The following is a 19,352-nucleotide window of genomic DNA, read 5'->3' on the forward strand; positions in this document are numbered from 1 at the left end:
TTAAACAAAGTTCAGGTTGATTTGAATCTGCACTTAAACAAAGTTCAGGTTGATTTGAATCTGCGCTTAAACAAAGTTCAGGTTGATTTGAATCTGCGCTTAAACAAAGTTCAGGTTGATTTGAATCGGCGCTTAAACAAAGTTCAGGTTAATTTGAATCGGCGCTAAAAGTTCAGGTTGATTTGAATCGGCGCTAAAAGTTCAGGTTGATTTGAATCGGCGATTAAACAAAGTTCAGGTTGATTTGAATCGGCGCTTAAACAAAGTTTAGGTTGATTTGAATCGGCGCTTAAACAAAGTTCAGGTTGATTTGAATCTGCGCTTAACAAAGTTCAGGTTGATTTGAATCGGCGCTTAAACAAAGTTCAGGTTGATTTGAATCGGCGCTTAAACAAAGTTCAGGTTGATTTGAATCTGCGCTTAAACAAAGTTCAGGTTGATTTGAATCTGCGCTTAAACAAAGTTCAGGTTGATTTGAATCTGCGCCTAAACAACGTTCAGGTTGATTTGAATCGGCGCTTAAACAAAGTTCAGGTTGATTTGAATCGGCGCTTAAACAAAGTTCAGGTTGATTTGAATCGGCGCTTAAACAAAGTTCAGGTTGATTTGAATCTGCGCTTAAACAAAGTTCAGGTTGATTTGAATCTGCGCTTAAACAAAGTTCAGGTTGATTTGAATCTGCACTTAAACAAAGTTCAGGTTGATTTGAATCAGCGCTTAAACAAAGTTCAGGTTGATTTGAATCGGCACTTAAACAAAGTTCAGGTTGATTTGAATCGGCGCTTAAACAAAGTTCAGGTTGATTTGAATCGGCGCTTAAACAAGGTCCCCAAGTCCAGCAAGTTGGGGGGTCTCGGCATTGTCAACAATGCACACAAAAAACATTCAATTGCAGAAATCCGTTTACTAAGAATGTCGGTTCAATTGCTCATCCACACGATTCAAGGAGCACAATCTAAGTGGATGTAGGAAACCTATTTATTCATAATAAAGGTTTTTGGGTTAGATCGCGTTATTTAAGCCTATTTATGTTACTCGAGTAGTGTCCAATTCCATGGCTTTTTGATATGCTCTGCCAACTGAAGGAGTTCCAGAAGGAAATTTCTTATGACGTTTGACACTGCCAATAGTATGTGGGATATCATTGTGGATACAAAAATAATTTAAAAGCCCAGCATCTCAATCCAACAACGGTATCTGTTATATTGCAACTACTGCCAGTTGAAAAAGGCAACCAAAGAAGCACATTGCTGGAAAACATTTGACCAGAGAAGTCTCAACGGCTCGAGATTATTTCAACACTTAAACAAATGCAGTTTATTTTCATTTCGGGCAATGTGGAGGGACAACACATGATTTACAATGCACATTTATCTATATTATAGCCAACCTGAGTAAAACTGCATTCAAGTTCAAACTTCCAATGGTAAACTCTTCAAATAGGTTATTTCACTTTCCACAAACTCTCCAATTATAATATGCAATTTAAACTTATGCTGTTTGTATCTAAAGACATTTTCAATTTAAATTTTAGTAAACCTTTCACTCCTGTTGCATAGTCTATATAAAACAATGACATACTTGTATGTACTGTATATAACATTTGTAGATTTTTATTCGATGCTCTTGTGTAAAATGTTCATAGGTTGTCGACTCTGTCCTGTTCATTCTTTACGTCACCTTCCGTTTCGTCACATCTTGACTACGCTGTCCAGATTCCTCGGTATTTTGACCCTGCCACATTAAACAAATTTGTAATGATGTGCATTACACAGCCCCTTTCAAGACCCGGCTGATTTTTCTATTTATCTGTCACTATCAATGAGCTCAAATTTGTACACTTTTTTGGTTTGCATTGAATACCACAATTCATTACCCCCACTGCACAACAGTCTTGCTTATTTAGACCTCACCATGTGGTTGAAGCTGATTTCACAATGTTTTTAGTATATTTTTTTTCCTGCACGAATTCCTTGTCCATTTACACTGCAGGTTCATACTGAGCCTCAGAATTAAACCCTTTAATGAAAAAAGCTCAAACATAAACTTGTGAAGTTGGTTAATTTATTTAATGATTTTTAATCTTGGAAGTCAATATATGAATGAGCCAGTAATGCATTTTTTGTTGCGTTTCACTTGAAGGAAGATGCAACCAAAAATATGGCCGTGACGAGTTTGATTGGAAGCTTCATCATCAGCCATGGTCAATCTGCTGCCTCTCCAAGCTGCCATGATCCCGCAAAGCAACAATGATGCTTCTTTAAAGACAAACATGAGTGCTGTCAGTGTGCTTATGATATCACTGCAGTGCGACTCCATTCGATTTCAATAGGTCACTATGGTAATGTCACTAGAAAGCTGCAACGAAGCTCCTGAAAATCATGTTGCCTCATTTTCCTTATTAAAAAGCTTAAATGTCTGAGCCCATGACCCAGCCTAGGTGTGTATTTAAGAGTCGTTTATTTTGGCTGCATCTTTTAATATTCAACAAAGCAGTCAATGTTTCATTAAACAAGCAGGTTGATGTCAATTTATTGGAATATATAGTTGTACAGAAATATGATGATACCATGTCAGGCCACATGGTGATTTACAGTTGAGAGTTCAAATTGTGGCTGGGGAAATCTCAGCCCATGTCCAGTGGGGAATTAAATAAACACCACTGAAAAGTCAGTGGTCCTATGGGGATACCGATCCCAGCTGCTGGAAACAGCAGTTTCACAACTGGCTCTGGGCTTCCAGTGTAGGCGAGTACTGCTTCATATTTGGTCGAGTAGGGATGTTTAATTAGTTATTTACCTTGTAAAGCCTCATTGAGTTATGAAAAAAGTATTTTTCCTGATTTGCAGCGCACACCATTCTCTTGCCCTGATTAAATTCAAACAAGACTTTCCTACTCTCTGCCTATGATCACTGCACGCCTCTAAGAAGTGTTTTCATTCGCACCTGCACTATCCTGTTGTATCAATTCCCTCCTGCCTCGTAGCCTGTTATTATTTTACACACAAAAAACGTAGTTATATGGATAAACATACCCCCTAATGTGTACAGCATCTTGAGATGTGGTCAATCATCTGTAATAGGTAAGGGGAATGCAGTACCTACCAATAAGTGGATAGTCTACCAGTAGGGGGCACTTTGCTATGTGACTTCAGAATGGTGTCAGCACATTTCTCAAATAACATGGGATATTTAACATCCACTGTGAAGATGGCGGCACGTAATACACCCCCCCTCTTCACCCAAAATATTAACCAGGGCAGCCACCGAGTTCGACCACAAACCTCTGCTCCCAAGTGGCAAACACGCTCGGCCATGTCACCAAAGAGAACTGACTTTAGTTCAACACAGCCACTCGAGCAGGTGTCTTCGTTGACTCCCTTCACAGGTATTTGTAGACGACCTTCTGTGGGACTGCCTGCACTTCCAGCTTGACGGGGCACTTGTAGAGGAATGAGAGTAGCGTCTCGGTGTAGCCGATCAGGAAGTAGTAGCGCATGGGTGGCAGCCTCGTTATCAGCACGGCGCACACCACCAGCACATTTCCGCGCCTCTTCACCACCACCTCGGTCGACAGGCAGCCGTGAAATGTGCCGTACATGAAGCGGCGGATGAACACGTCCTCAATCGAGCGCTCCGCCGCCCCCACCTCGCCGTCCAAATTGGCTACGCAGCGGTACAAGTGGAGATAAACGGGGACATGGCATTCACGTTCACAAAGCAGTTCCCTCCTTTTATTGTAAATTTCCCCACAAATGTTAACCCAATTGTGTTATTGGTATTGTGCAATGAGACAAAGTATATAGTCGCATACATATCCATATGTTGCGTTAGAAAACGGTCAATGGAAGTGGATAGTACAAAGCTAACTTTGAGATACCTTCCATTGTCCTCTGGTCCACACAGCAGATTTAATCTCTTCGCCTGCCTGGATTTAAAGCCAGGATCTCAATGGCACCAGCTCAGCACACTTATCTCTGAGCCACCCTCAGGCAGTTTCTCCCTTCAAAAACACTGCACAGATGGTTGGGTGGTTTGGGAGCCAACTGAAAATGTTAATCCTCAGATGGGGACCTAGCCAAGTAAAGTGAATGAAACCACAACCATTGTTCTTCTTACCAGGCTAACATGACCAAACGTTGTGCTTGAAAATCTGATTTAAACTCTAACTGCTTGGATTCAACATAGGGAACTCCGTGTTCCAACATTAAAATTAGGGGACCTCGGAGGCAATTGGTCACCTGCTCTCACCAGGGTGGAAAGTTTGCTTTTGTGTGTGTATGTACACGTGTGGGTGTAAACTGTTGTACCCAATTACTTGTATAATGGGGCAACATGTTAATCCGGTGATATTCAAGTGCACATACATGTGCCCATACATGTGCATTGGTATGTGTGTATATTTGCGCGTGTTCATGCGTGCAGTGTGTGCATGCGTACCCGTGTGCTGGGAGAGCCATCCCTTGCGGTGTGCAATCTGGTGTGGTGGGTTCGCCTGCTCGTATGTCACGGGCTTATCCCCCTTCCCCACACGAACCCGGCCCGCTTGGTTCTACAGGGCAAGGTGACCAAACATCGCGCAAACGCATTCCAACACACAGCACACTCTTCCACATATAGAAGAATAAGGACAGCCATATTGTTGGGTAGGTAATGTTAGATGGCACCTTTTAAGTACCGGAAAAGGTAACTGAGTGGTGTGACCAGTACCACATCCAGCCTCCTTTGCCATGTCCGTACCGATGCTCACACCCCACGTTGTTCGTACATTATATTGACCATTGCTTGGACAAGACATGACTGTCGTAAAGAATTATGGCCAATTTTCAACAATTATAACAGCCCAAGGACAGAACGCACCCAAGAGAGGTGGAGTCATAAAATCCGTTCATAAGCAGGAATAAGAATATCTGTAACATCGCAGAACAGTGAGGAATGGTAGTGGTGTAGGGACTACTTGAACAGTGGAGGTCAAACGCTGGTGATGAAATCGTATTCAATCTTAAAATTATATACATCTATCATGAGCATCAGAATTCATTCTAGTTGCTAAATCATTCCACGCCCGGTGACCAAGACAAGCGGCGAAGCCTCCGTTCTGCCAAGGTACCTTGAGACACACTGCGCTTGTTTGTAGTCCCCGTGGGCATACGGGGAACGCCGCCATCGGCTGCCTTTTCGCACACAGAATGCCCTGGGAATTGACACGGGTACAGCAAACGAGTACAGTAAAGGGTAAGAGCAGTGCTGTCTGTATCCAGGCTACCAAGCTGCACGCATTCAACCCTTCTCACACACGCACACGACTCGCAAGTTCAGACCACGTTCACCTCGCCGACACGTACACAACTCAAAACGCTGAAGCATTAACCGCCTGCCACTATTACTCTTCAAAGTCAATCGCGTTCCCATGGCGGGATCCCGTATCTCCGTAAAAAATCCGTTAACAATACAAATTCACGGACATTGAACCCACTGATGATAAGTGACGCCATACGCTGTGCATGTCTCATGGGTTATTCGACCATACTTCACCTCGCAGGGTCATTGCGGAGGGTTGGTGAAGGCGGGAGCATAGAAGTACAATACAATAGTTTACATCGCTGCACTGCCCTCCACTGCCTTACAAAGTGGCCTCGAAATCGATAAGGTCTCTGTATGATCGATCAACCATCGAAGCGCTCCCAAGGCTAGGCCCAGGTTAGCTTCAAATATCAGACGAGTATTGGACAGCGTTCCTGGTAATGCTGTAACAGGCAACCGCGTTGTCTAAATAACAACACAGCTAGGTTCTTATAGTCAGCGCATTCAGTGTAAATATAAAGTCTTTGACTTTCAGTTCACATGCTTGAAATACAGCGTTAAGACTAGCGCAGGCCTTTAAAAGGCTGCGCGCCGCTCTCAAACCGCGCTTGCAGCTCGCGGGATTCGTATCTCGCCGCTTGTAAGAGAACAAGGAGCGACACAGGCAACTAATTATACAGGTAACTGAAAATGTAATTTCATGATAAATGTTTATATATTTTATTTCACCCGAAGCGGCGTGAAGGCGAACACCCTTGACGCTGCCATGGGGGCCGCCATGTCGAGTCGCGGTGGATTCTGGGTAAACACGTGGGGCTCATGCAGCCAGACTAAAGCTGCAGCAGCAGGCACTTTCACTGAACAAATGCCTTAGAAGCGGAGGTTTCATCCATTTAGTTAAATATTTGTATCAGGAATTGCAGAATCAAGTACTATGTGGTTGAACTTAAAATTCACGCACATCAATAATTATCTTGCACGCGGCGTTAAGTGGGGAATAAATGGTGGACGATAAGATGAGAACGAATTTGCCAATGAAACTCCTAATCATTATGAGACCTCCTTTGCCAGTAACAAGATATAGGAATAGGTTTTACCCTTTTAACTGGCACGAAAACTGACACCTTTATTCAAGGCATCATGTTTCTGGTCCAACACCAGTGGAGACTAGGCTCTAAGAAAAGCCGTCTCGGGTGTGGACCAATCAAATTCAAGGACAGTGCATATTATTATCAGAGTTGTCTTTTTTGTTTGCATTTTGACTGCTTGTGTTGTGGTTATTGCAAACATGATGCCTTGAATAAAGGTGTCAGTTTTTGTGCCAGTTAAAAGGGTAAAACCTATTCCTAAACTCCTAATCCTTCACACAAAAGCACAGATAAAAGGAGTTGGGAAAATCAATTGTCAATACCTACAGATAACTCGGAGGTAATGGGATAAATTTGCCAATAGTGCATCTCATCAGCGGCATTGATTCAACAAAAGCAACAGCCTGGACAAGCTTGGACACTCAGTGTCTCATCAGCAGTCAGGCTCGCTTGAACCAACACGGGTGGAACTGTCAGATGTTATTGGCAGGGACCCACTCTGTTAGATATGGGACATTGCTCCATTAGTTCGAGCCTGGCCCTGCTCATGTCGCTGCAGTGCACGGAACATTCGACGCCCTCTGGTGGAGGAATCACTGACTGCAGATTATTGGGTTGAAGCTGCCTTGGCAGCGGTTACCGTCAACATAAAACTCTACACATTCGTCCATAACTATAACTGTTAAGAAAATAACAACGCGTACAGGCAACGTTTTGGGAATGACCTCCGGCCCCGCGTGGCCGGGTCGATACGTGGCCTCGTCCCGCGACTTCTGGTGGTGGAGGTGGGAATGGGACCTGGATCCTGGGAGGAGACCTCGCAGTCTAAAAAACCTGACCAACATGGACGCCCGCTAAATAACCTGACCAACATGGATGCCCGCTAAATAACCTGACCAACATGGACGCCCGCTAAAAAACCTGACCAACATGGACGCCCGCTAAATAACCTGACCAACATGGATGCCCGCTAAATAACCTAACCAACATGGTCGCCCACTAAATAACCTAACCAACGTGGAGGCCCGCTAAATAACCTAACCAAAATGGATGCCCACTAAATAACCTGACCAACATGGATGCCCACTAAATAACCGAACCAATATGTATGACCGCTAAATAACCTAACCAATATGGATGCCCACTAAATAACCTAACCAACATGGAGGCCCGCTAAATAACCTGACCAATATGAATGCCCGCTAAATAACCTAACCAACATGGACGCCCACTAAATAACCTAACCAACATGGACGCCCGCTAAATAACCTAACCAAAATGGATGCCCGCTAAATAACCTAACCAACATGGATGCCCGCTAAATAACCTGACCAACATGGACGCCCACTAAATAACCTAACCAATATGGACGCCCACTAAATAACCTAACCAACATGGACACCCGCTAAATAACCTAGCCAAAATGGATGCCCGCTAAATAACCTGACCAACATGGAGGCCCGCTAAATAACCTACCCAACATGAACACTGTGTGGGTTAGGTGTTGAAGTCGGGTCGGTGCTTTGGGGTAATGAGGAATCCCTCTCGCGTCTCTGCTGACAGCGCGACCCAAGCCATGGACGCGGTGCCGCGTAGGGAAAATAAACCCTGGGTTGGTACTGCAGCGCCCCCGTGTGGCCACCACGCGGTGCAACTGCAGCGCCCCCGTGTAGCCACCACGAGGTGCAACTGCAGCGCCCCCGTGTGGCCACCACGAGGTGCAACTGCAGCGCCCCCGTGTAGCCACCACGAGGTGCAACTGCAGCGCCCCCGTGTAGCCACCACGAGGTGCAACTGCAGCGCCCCCGTGTGGCCACCACGAGGTGCAACTGCAGCGCCCTCGTGTAGCCACCACGAGGTGCAACTGCAGCGCCCCCGTGTGGCCACCACGAGGTGCAACTGCAGCGCCCTCGTGTGGCCACCACGCGGTGCAACTGCAGCGCCCCGTGTAGCCACCACGAGGTGCAACTGCAGCGCCCCCGTGTGGCCACCACGAGGTGCAACTGCAGCGCCCCCGTGTGGCCACCACGCGGTGCAACTACAGCGCCCCCGTGTGGCCACCACGAGGTGCAACTACAGCGCCCCCGTGTGGCCACCAAGAGGTGCAACTACAGCGCTCCCGTGTGGCCACCACGAGGTGCAACTACAGCGCTCCCGTGTGGCTACCACGAGGTGCAACTACAGCGCTCCCGTGTGGCTACCACGAGGTGCAACTACAGCGCTCCCGTGTGGCTACCACGAGGTGCAACTACAGCGCTCCCGTGTGGCTACCACGAGGTGCAACTACAGCGCTCCCGTGTGGCTACCACGAGGTGCAACTGCAGCGCTCCCGTGTGGCTACCACGAGGTGCAACTACAGCGCTCCCGTGTGGCTACCACGAGGTGCAACTGCAGCGCTCCCGTGTGGCTACCACGAGGTGCAACTACAGCGCTCCCGTGTGGCCACCACGAGGTGCAACTACAGCGCCCCCGTGTGGCCACCACGAGGTGCAACTACAGCGCTCCCGTGTGACCACCACGCGGTGCAACTACAGCGCCCCCGTGTGGCCACCACGCGGTGCAACTGCAGCGCCCCCGTGTGGCCACCACGAGGTGCAACTACAGCGCCCCCGTGTGGCCACCACGAGGTGCAACTGCAGCGCCCCCGTGTGGCCACCACGAGGTGCAACTACAGCGCTCCCGTGTGGCTACCACGAGGTGCAACTACAGCGCCCCCGTGTGGCCACCACGCGGTGCAACTGCAGCGCCCCCGTGTGGCCACCACGCGGTGCAACTGTTGTGCCACACAGTTGTGTGGCACAACAGCGCGTCAATCAGAATCAATAAATCTATAGTGGAGGAATCCGATTAGCTATGAAGCTCTTTTTCACAGATGTCCAGTCGGGGTGGGTCAGAACGCTAAAACAACAACAAACACGATAGGAGCGCTGTGGCACTGTGCGGTGTGTTCGTGGCTTCAATGTGGCGAACCGTGTTAAGTGAGAAGTTAAGTTTGGGTCACGACTGAGCATTCAAAAGCGAACGACTGCCTCGTTGATGCGGGAGCGGTATTGTGGCCAGAAATTTGCATCACACATCCTGAAGCATCCCCAGCAAGTTGTGTGAGCTAAAGGTGTTCTCTTGTGCGCGCTGTAACGGGGAAGCGATACAAAAGAAATTGGTCGCTGTAAACTGCGACGTTTCAGCTATGGTGAAGATGCAGGATTTCATGATAAGTATTCAAGCTTGCTATTAAAAGTAAATATGCCATTATGCTCATATGAGCGTAGTCTTCTCTCCATTGCCAATCCCAAGATGATCGGGGCCAGTATCACTATGTGTAGGCATGTATGTGTGTAACAAGAGGGGCAAGTATATCGGTAGGTGAGTTAGTGGGTAGGCAAATAAGGTGGATGGGTAGGTGAGTTGGTGGCATTGGTCTATCAATTCGATGGCATTGTCACGATTCAGATTCCAAATTCCATTCAAGAACTGGTTCTTTTTGTTCTTACATTGTGGCGAATGCAGGTGCTCCGATGGGCTCGACCTGAAAGCGTAAGCCCATCACATGAGGCACGTGGAATCTAAAGATAACCATTCTTACATTTGCTCTTCGATCCGTGTGCCCCGATTTAAGAATCGATATTAATCGGTAAGTAGGTCAGGGCACATCCTACGGCTCGAAGCAGAGCTGACAGTGGCAGACCGTGTCTTACAGATTGATGAGGCAACAAGGTCCATCCCGCGGGTTTTCCATTCTCAGATGACAACACATGCAGGTGGTAGATTCATTGAACAACTGGAATGTCTCCGGCCGTGGCTCCATTATCAGATGGGCGCACACAACCCACGCAACTTCCCAGAAGTGGCCTAACAAGAGTCCGGCACTGATGCAGCATCATCATCGTCATCATCATCATCACACGTTGCCTCTGAATTGAAATGATCAATTAGACTCACATCGAGTATGCATAGACGTACACAAGCATCATCAACCATCACGCGCGCTTCGGTCATCCTCGCAGCTGCAGTAGCAGATGGTTTTGGCTGGTCAACGAACAACACGGTCACCGCATCGCGCGCTTACAGCTGCGCTTCTTGCGGCCGTCTGGAACGCTCTTCCCTCTGATATTAGGAAGCCACTGGAGCCATGCACTTTTAAATCCAGATTGAAAACTAATTTCTTTTTAAAGAAGCTAAAGAAGCTAAACATACATACACATAAAGCTAAAGACTGAGATTTTAGACCCGTAGACTCGAGAGAGGAATGCACTGGCGGTGACTTTTCATCCTTAGCGCTTTCTCCAGCTGACCGGCACTCGCAGCCCAAGCAGCTTCACCAGGAGAACCGGTCGGACAGAGATCAGCACTGGTACAGCAGCAGCAGCACCGTCATCATCATCATCACACGTTGCCTGCTTGTTCTAATTATCCAGCGTGGAATTGTCACCTGAAAAATGGAAAATCCCGACGCGGATTCAGTGGCCATGGACCGCCACCGATAGCTTTGTGGTGAGCTGGGCTCTGCGAGAGGTGGATGCTTTAATGCGATCTTCCCTCTCTGCTACTCCAACCATGTGCTGACCACATGACACCTGTGCCTCGGAGCGGCTGAGGATGTGAATCCTTTGTGGATTTGAAACTCCCCCCCCTCCTCGTTGCCAGGAAGTGCTTTTCTCTGAGCAGATCAAAGGTGGGAGTCACTCAATTATTTACCAGCAGAAAACTGGGATTTCTTTAGAGTTGTTTACTATTGTTGTGCTGATAAACTGCAATTTACACTCAAAACACATCCCCTGATGTGTATGTGTGTCAGTGTGTGTGCGATTCTTTGGACTTTGGGCAATGTCAATTCATAATATCTAATTCATTTACTTTGGGACGGTATACGAGTGTGTGTGTAAGCATGTATGTTTGGGAGCGGTAGTCGAGCGGTTAGTGCGCTGCGCTACGAACCTGGCGACCTGGGCTCGATTCCCGCTAACAGCCAACACCAGTGACGATTATTTGATCCGGTCCTGGGCCTCCCCTAGGTCGACTCAGCCTCAAATGAGTACCTGTGTGTAAACATCGCCACTAGGGAGACAAAGGCAGCCGGGCGTGGTGTTAGCCACCAACTCCCTCGTGTGCCGTGCCACCTTTCATAGATTGCTACTCGCTAACAGCACTTGCCCCAACACTCTGTTACAGGCTATAGGGGAAGCTTTGTTTTTGTATGCATGTCAATATACTGCTGGTTGAAGGCTTCCCAGACAGAGCCTTGTGAGGGTTGTTTGACCATACTTCACCACGCTAGTCAGTGGCGGATGATGAAATGGAGGGCTCGGACTGTTTCAGATATCACTCACCCATAATTATAGTAATGGATTCTAAACTATTTTTTTATTTTCCAGAAGCGACCTGGCCACAAATGATAGCTCAAAGAAGTGGCTTATCATGTGGAAGTTTATAGCAGCCAAATACTGTACTCTAAACGCGGGGTGTTGATGAAAAATGAGGGAAAACTGGAGAACCCCGAGAAAAATCCACGCGACCAGGGGGAGAAAGACAAACTCCAAATATACAACACGTGTCAAGGTCGGGATCGAACCCCCGACCTCCTGTATACCAGGCGAGGCAGTTAACATCTCCTAGACACCGCGGCGCCCAAGTCATAGCGCCGTGCGCTATGAAAAGCCTCAGTATCTTCGTACCATTTCTATAAACAAATATAACACGTATTGGGTCAGCATTCCACTGACAGCATGTGCAACTGCATAAAAACACAAATAACACGCGTCTCGCAAAGCACGGCCCAACTGCAGGAGACGACAAAATCATGACATGAACGGCGCCAATTTGTTTCATTTTGCCATCCTAATGTCTGCTCGTGTGCAAGGCCCGTTGCACTTTATTGTCTTACTGGGAGGGCCAGCTTGGGATTTTAAGAGTTTTATGGTAAAACAAAAGTGTGAACCCGCCGCTAGAGCCGCCGAATAAGGAGTTAATAAAATCGTAACGGCCACGAGCCCTTGGCAGATTGTTTCAGCAGAACGTCCAGTTTCGGGGCATCTAAACAATGTGACCCTTTGCGTCCCCGCTTAGTACCGGGGTCACAGCCCCAGCACTAATCGTGCGACCTCTCAGCCGCCGCTTGCATCATAAAGACCTTCTCGGGATGGGCAAATGACCTGGAGAGCGGTGGCATTTTGAGAAAGGACTGCGCCCATCAATCAGCGCCCCCTAATGCCCCTGCAGGCATTAGAGAGAGGTTTAACCACTCACCACAAACTAGCGCCTGCAGGCGACTTGCAGCTGCCACTTGAAAGGACTCATTAAGTGCTTAGGAACCATTTATAGGATAGAACGTGATTCTGTAATTTACTCTACTTTGAGGTGTGTGTGTGTGTGATGTGGCTGCGGAAGTGGTTGAGCAGCGACGCTCCCCAGTCGTGAGCGCGTGAGTTCAATTCCCAGCCAGGGCCATCGTAACCAAAAAAAATCATTGTGATCGCCACCATGGCCTTCATCAATCATCGTCATCATCACCCCTGTGGGGTTGGTCAAATGAGCACCACCTAGTGAGCCTCCACCTCTTTGGGTCATAAGTCAACATTGATTGTCATGTGGATTTACCCCGCCATAGAAACGTGGAATTTACATAACTGGCTCTGGGCCACGCTACAACAGCGGAAGAAATAAGCGTTGGTCCTTGTGTGTACTACCCGTGTATATGAACCTGTGTACTACCCGTGTATATGAACCTGTGTACTACCCGTGTATATGAACCTGTCTACTACCCGTGTATATGACCTGTGTACTACCCGTGTATATGAACCTGTGTACTACCCGTGTATATGAATCTGTGTACTACCCGTGTATATGACCTGTGTACTACCCGTGTATATGAACCTGTCTACTACCCGTGTATATGAGTCTCTGTACTACCCGTGTATATGACCTGTGTACTACCCGTGTATATGAGCCTGTGTACAACGCGTGTATATGAGGCTAAAAACTACCCATGCACTCGTTATTCACAAGTAACGGCATGTGTGGTGGAGCAGTTATGGCTTTAGTTAACGTACAACCTTCCGGTGAAGTTTGGTCAAACAACTCCAAGGACCGATGCGCCTTCATCTGGCAGTGGAATGAAAACGCACTTGGTGGATGCTGCGGAGATGAAGACTTCTCTTGAGACTGCAATGCAAAGGAGGTGGCGCTTGTAAAAGAGGCAGCAGAGGAAGCAAGTTTCAGATCTGCGTGGCGACTGACTGTTCATCTCGGCTGTTCATCTCGACTGTTCATCTCGACTGTTCATCTCGACACAAACTATTTTATTGACTTAAAAAAAAAACACTGCAGATCGTGGACATTTTTTGTTCTAATATTTTTTGTTTCAAATGTGTAATAATTTCTAAAAGCGTATATGTATGTACTTTCTGTAACTTTGTTGTTATTGTTTAAACGTTCGAATATTCGCACTTTGCACTGCTACGGTACTTACTGTAAGTGGCGCGACCATGGGCATCACGGTGGCTATGAGATGTTAACTACCTCGCTTGGTACGCAGGAGATCGTGAGTTCGATCCCGACCTTGACGCCTGCTGCTACTGTATATTTGGAGTTTACGTGTCTCTCTCTCATTATCATCACGGTGGCTATGAGATGTTAACTACCTCGCCTGGTACGCAGGAGGTCGTGAGTTCGATCCCGACCCTGACGCCTGCTGCTGTATATTTGGAGTTTTCATGACTCGCTCTTCATCATCATCACGGTGGCTATGAGATGTTAACTACCTCGCCTGGTACGCAGGAGGTCGTGGGTTTGACGCCTGCTGCTGTATATTTGGAGTTTTCATGACTCACTCTTCATCATCACGGTGGCTAGGAGATGTTAACTACCTCGCCTGTTACGCAGGAGGTCGTGAGTTCGATCCCGACCCTGACGTCTGCTGTATATTTGGAGTTTTCATGACTCGCTCATCATCATCACGGTGGCTATGAGATGTTAACTACCTCGCCTGGTACGCAGGAGGTCGTGAGTTCGATCCCGACCCTGACGTCTGCTGTATATTTGGAGTTTGCATGTCTCTCTCTCCCCATGGCCGCATGAATTTGTTTTTCCGTCCAGATTTAGAATCAACGTGCGTTTAGAGCATTTGGCTGCTATACATCTCCACATGATAAGCCACTTCGTTGAGCTATAATTTGTGGCCAGGTCACTTCTGAAAAGGAGATATAAAGCTCAGTGGGCCTTACCTGGTAAAATACAAGAAAAAAAAACGGTAAAACCTTGATTCAAAGCTTTCGTGACTGCAAAAATGCATATTCTTTGGGTCTTTCGGTAAAGTCACGTAGATAGGTTCAAAGAAAATAGCAAAAAAATTACGACGTTTCGATCGCAACACAAGCAGTCGTCATCAGGAAAAGGGGGTTCGCTTCTAAAGGCAAACTGTTAGTAAAGGTTTGAAATGGGCGTAGCCCAAATGTCAGCAGCATGGGCAGGGCAGCTAATGTTAATGTGAGTGGTGGGCGGCGATCACGACGGTGGTGGGTTTTCCACCAATTGAAGGGCTGCCAGATAAAAAAAAAATGTCTACATCTGATTGGGAACCTGTAGATAACATGACAGCCTCTTCAGTCGCCTCTATGTCAGCTAAATGCAAAGATAACCTGATTTCCAAGTTCCAACTCCTTTCCAAGAAGAAGCCACATCCTCACGTTAAAAAGTTAGACGTTGACAAGATTTGATCAATCAGAGCAACAGTCCAATTTCCTAAAATTGGTTCGAGCTAAAGGGTTGAATTTCGCAGTCACCTCTAAACACATCCCAGTTGATGATATAATTGCCCAGGTTGACGTAGCTCTTAAGGGTTTGGGACACATCACTGCAGACGTGGCAAGATCGGAAATCGCTGCAATCCTCAAAAAAGCTAAAACACAGATTACCAACATCGGTAAGGATGAGCGCTTTGAGCTTTCTCAATGAAAAGAGAGAGAGATGACATTGTCATCCTCTCAGCCGGCAAGGGCAATGCCGCAGTCATCATGGACGAAACCACATACAATAACAAAATTCAGGACCTACTTAATGATGGTAGCTATATACAAATTAAAAGAGATCTCACAAACAGCCTCGTTATGAAAACCAACAATATCATCACTGATTCAACATCTTTCATCGAACCAACCAAGCGGCTTGCCTTAAAACCCTCTGCTGCTAGACCACCCAGATTGTATGGCTTACCACAAATCCATAAAGAGGGTAAACCCCTTCGTCCTATCGTCTCCACCATTGACTCACCCACCGACAAACTGGCCCGATTTATGTCTGAGACCTTACAACCATTCACTGGTAAGACCACCTCAGCTGTACTTAACTCAGCTCACTTGGTATCGTTAATTAAGGATATCTCACTATCTCCAGGTTAGTTGCTCGTTAGTTTCGATGTAGTATCTTTGTTTACCAAAGTTCCCGTGCCTGACACCATTGCAATCATTGAAGATTTGGTCCAACAAGGATTGAATGCTGATGTACCAGCCCTGATGAGGCACTGCCTCAATAACACTTACCTCACCTGGAATGGAACATTCTACAAACAAGTTGAAGGTACCCCAATGGGTGCTCCCTTTTCTCCAGTTGTAGCCAATGTTTTAATAGAAAAAAATTTTGAGACATGCCATCCAGGCATCCACCCTACGTCCGTCCTTGTGGAAGAGGTACGTCGATGACACGTTCGTCATCTGGCCACATGGCCTGCCAGCACTGAACCAATTTCTCAACCACATCAATTCCATACACCCAGCCATCAAATTCACCATGGAGGTGGAAAAGGATAGCAAGCTACCATTATTGGATATTTTAATCGAAAAGAGACCAGATGGCTCAATGGGACACTCTGTCTACAGGAAAGCCACCCATACGGGATGCCTATCTAAAACCTGACTCCCACCACCATCCATCTCAGAAGAATTTCCTCATCAAAACTCTACACCATACAGCTCGACGTATTTCTGACCATCAGCACCTAGCCAATGAACTGGAACACGTACACCAAGCTTTCAAGATGAATGAATATTCAGACTACACAATCCGTAAAGCTATCACTCCAACCGTTGGGAAAGAACCATTGAGGACCCAATCAAAACCATCACCTTGCCATACATAGCAGGGGTCACCAAAAAAGATTTCCAAAATCATGAGCAAACACAAGATCCAGGTTCGATTTAACACAGTACATAAAATGCGTGATCTGATCCCATCTGTGAAGGATGTGATCCCTGAAATGCAATATCATGTTGTCTACAAACTAAGCTCTGTCTGCGGCAGTAGTTACATTGGGGAAACTAAGCGACATGTCTCGGACCGTGTTCGTGAACATAAGGCAGCTTTGAAATGCGGTAGGACCAATACATCGGCCGTAGCTGATCATTGTTTTAATGCAGTGGGCTCACATGAAATTGATTTCTCCAAGACGAAGGTACTCTGCAAACCCCACTGGCTATCAAGAAAGATTCGTTCATGAAGCCATCCATATATACAGACATAGACACAATTTCAACCGAGAAGATGGGTACAAACTGAGCAATCATTGGAAGGACATTATCAACCAGTTTAAGTCATAAATGGCTGTGATGTTCCTATCCTACCACCTTCCGATGTCAGTTGTTATTTTCGGCTCTCCGATTTTACATTAACAGGTTAAATTTATCACACTCACACAGCCACCTCGCTCGCCGACCTAGAGTTTGCGGCTCTGCGATCTTCCATTAACATGCTAATCTCTCACATTAACATGCTGAACTCTCACATTAAAATGTTAATCTCTCATATTAACACGCTAATATTTCACATTAACATGCTAGTCTCTCACATTAACATGCTGAACTCTCACATTAACATGCTAATCTCTCACATTAACATAGCCACCTCAGTGTGCTCGCCGTGGAGGCCGCTCACCGATCTTACATTAACATGCTCATTTTTACCCACCACCGTCGTGATCGCCGCCCACCACTCACATTCACATCAGCTGCCCCGCCCATGCTGCTGACATTTAGGCTACGCCCGTTGAAAACCTTTATAAACAGTTTGCCTTTATAAACTAACCCCCTTTTCCTGATGATGATCGCTTGTGTTGCGATCGAAACGTCGTAGTTTTTTTGTTATTTTCTTTGAACCTTTCTACGTGACTTTACCGAAAGACCCCATAGAATATAGAAACGGTGGTTTAGTTTTATAGTTTAGTTTTAGTGTAGCCAAATTCCCACCAGGCGGCGCCATTGCCATTCCCTGCTGAAAAAAGCGCCAATTGTCGAGCTAAAACGTCCACCAGTCATGGCCAAGGGTCAGCAATCAAAGACATTAGCACTGCAGTGAAACTCATTTCTTTGTTGGTGGGTGGGTGGGTAGGGTTTGCTACATACCCGCATTTATCCACCAAAAATACTCCTGTTAAACCAGTGTGGTTGCGTGGCATAGTGGTAACATTTGTGTGTCACAGCGAGAAGGGCCTCGATTTCATTCCCGATTTGGGCCCCTTTCTGCGTGGAGTTTGTGGTCTCTCCCCCCCCCCCCCACCCCCCACCTTTTCTGCATTCACTCTGGGTTTTATTATGAACTTGGTTTTATTTTACCACGTAAGGGCTACTTGGCTATACGGCTCTTATTATGAAGTCACCTGGCTACAAATGATAGCTCAGCAAAGTGGCTTATTGCGTGAAAATTCATAGCAGCCAAATTAATCTAAACGCGTGACGTTGATTCGAAATGTGGAGGGAAAACCCGGAGGACGAGGAGAAAAATCCACGCGACCACAGGGAGAGAGACATGAAAACTCCAAATATACAGGCGTCAGCGTCGGGATCGAACTCGTGACCTCCTGCATACCAGGCGAGGTTATAAAAATCTCCCCACCGTGGCGCCAACTGGCATTGGTCAAACATCCCAATACTGAAGTATCATCTGGAAGTTACTCAATTGGGGTCACACTTAGGAGCATCACGACACTACCGCCAAAATTGGCAAGACCCTCCTGAACCCGGTGACGCTTTCCCGGGTGAACAAGTGTAACACTAATAACGAGTATGCTGCATTTAGATTAACTTTTCAATGATTTGATCACAGGTGAGAGTAAAGCAATATTTTACAAACAGCACCAGCAGCAGCGTGAAGTGGTTTACAAGAAAGTGCCACACTCAATGTGCTTGCAGTGATTATAATTATATATTTGTTTAGATCCTCTTTTGAGGTTTACAACATCTTTTGACAACTTTGGACGTTATACTAGGTACTTTTTAAAATATTTTTGGGCGGAATTTCCCCCCATACCAATGAAAACACTTAATAATAAGAATTTACAGCTCGTTGTTAATACACATCTGAATGAAAACTTCCCTTTTACACAACAGACATTCATGCAGAGGTTTTTTTTACCATACTTCACCACACTGGTCAATATGAATTGGTGAATGCGGGATGTACCCAGTAGCAGGTCAGATATCACTCACCATTGGTGTTACGTTGTGGCCCGGAATAGAACTCAGGTCACCAGGTGCAGTTGTGCCTCCACTCTACCCTCCACATGAAACACAAAATTGACATTAGGATTCATGTATCCCGAGCTTATGAATACATTTTAAGTGATTACATTGATCCATCACTACATGCTTGCAGTGAACAGTGGCTCGCCAATGGATATGCTGGTCCCTGACAAATACTGTGGAATTCCTCTCCGATATTCCTCTCTGCTTTTTAGTGTGTGTTAGTTGGTTGTCCTTCCCCCCACATCTCCGATTAGCACGGTTGGCTACGTACGGTGCGAAAGAAGTTCCACATACATACGTGTGTTTTTTTTTCGGGTTGTTGCTCGGCACTGTGTCTTAACGTTTTGCCCCACTGTGTTGGGAGCGAGTCGGGAGAATTCTGCTCCCAGCACGTGGGCATCAACAACATTCGGTGTAGCTCGAACACACAACGGAGGGGAAACACAGCACCACC

The 19,352-nt window shown here is 46.5% G+C and overlaps 1 protein-coding gene across 1 annotated transcript; it reads right to left on the reverse strand.

The window, feature by feature from the left end:
* Nucleotides 1–2,516: 2,516 nt before the first annotated feature.
* MRPS24 (mitochondrial ribosomal protein S24) lies at nucleotides 2,517–6,142 on the reverse strand. Its single transcript, XM_032969156.2, has 4 exons — nucleotides 6,034–6,142; nucleotides 5,111–5,194; nucleotides 4,441–4,552; nucleotides 2,517–3,666 (listed from the first exon to the last, which is right to left on the reverse strand). Exons 1-4 carry the CDS (start codon nucleotides 6,082–6,084, stop codon nucleotides 3,383–3,385), a joined length of 531 nt encoding a protein of 176 aa, XP_032825047.2. The 5' UTR covers nucleotides 6,085–6,142; the 3' UTR covers nucleotides 2,517–3,382.
* Nucleotides 6,143–19,352: the final 13,210 nt, after the last annotated feature.

This window comes from Petromyzon marinus, chromosome 41 (assembly GCF_048934315.1).
Source record: "Petromyzon marinus isolate PM22_M1 ecotype Great Lakes invasive population chromosome 41, UKy_Petmar_22M1.pri1.0, whole genome shotgun sequence".
Taxonomy (NCBI): Eukaryota; Metazoa; Chordata; class Hyperoartia; order Petromyzontiformes; family Petromyzontidae; genus Petromyzon; species Petromyzon marinus.

What these genes read in the sequence shown, in the direction of transcription:
- MRPS24 (XM_032969156.2), bottom strand. Translation starts at nt 6,084, where the DNA reads ATGGCGGCCCCCATGGCAGCGTCAAGGGTGTTCGCCTTCACGCCGCTT. An exon ending in CAAGCGCAGTGTGTCTCAAG is followed by an intron (nt 4,553 to 5,110) that starts GTACCTTGGCAG and finishes CTTGCCCTGTAG; the next exon opens with AACCAAGCGGGCCGGGTTCG. An exon ending in ATGGCTCTCCCAGCACACGG is followed by an intron (nt 3,667 to 4,440) that starts GTACGCATGCAC and finishes ACCGCTGCGTAG; the next exon opens with CCAATTTGGACGGCGAGGTG.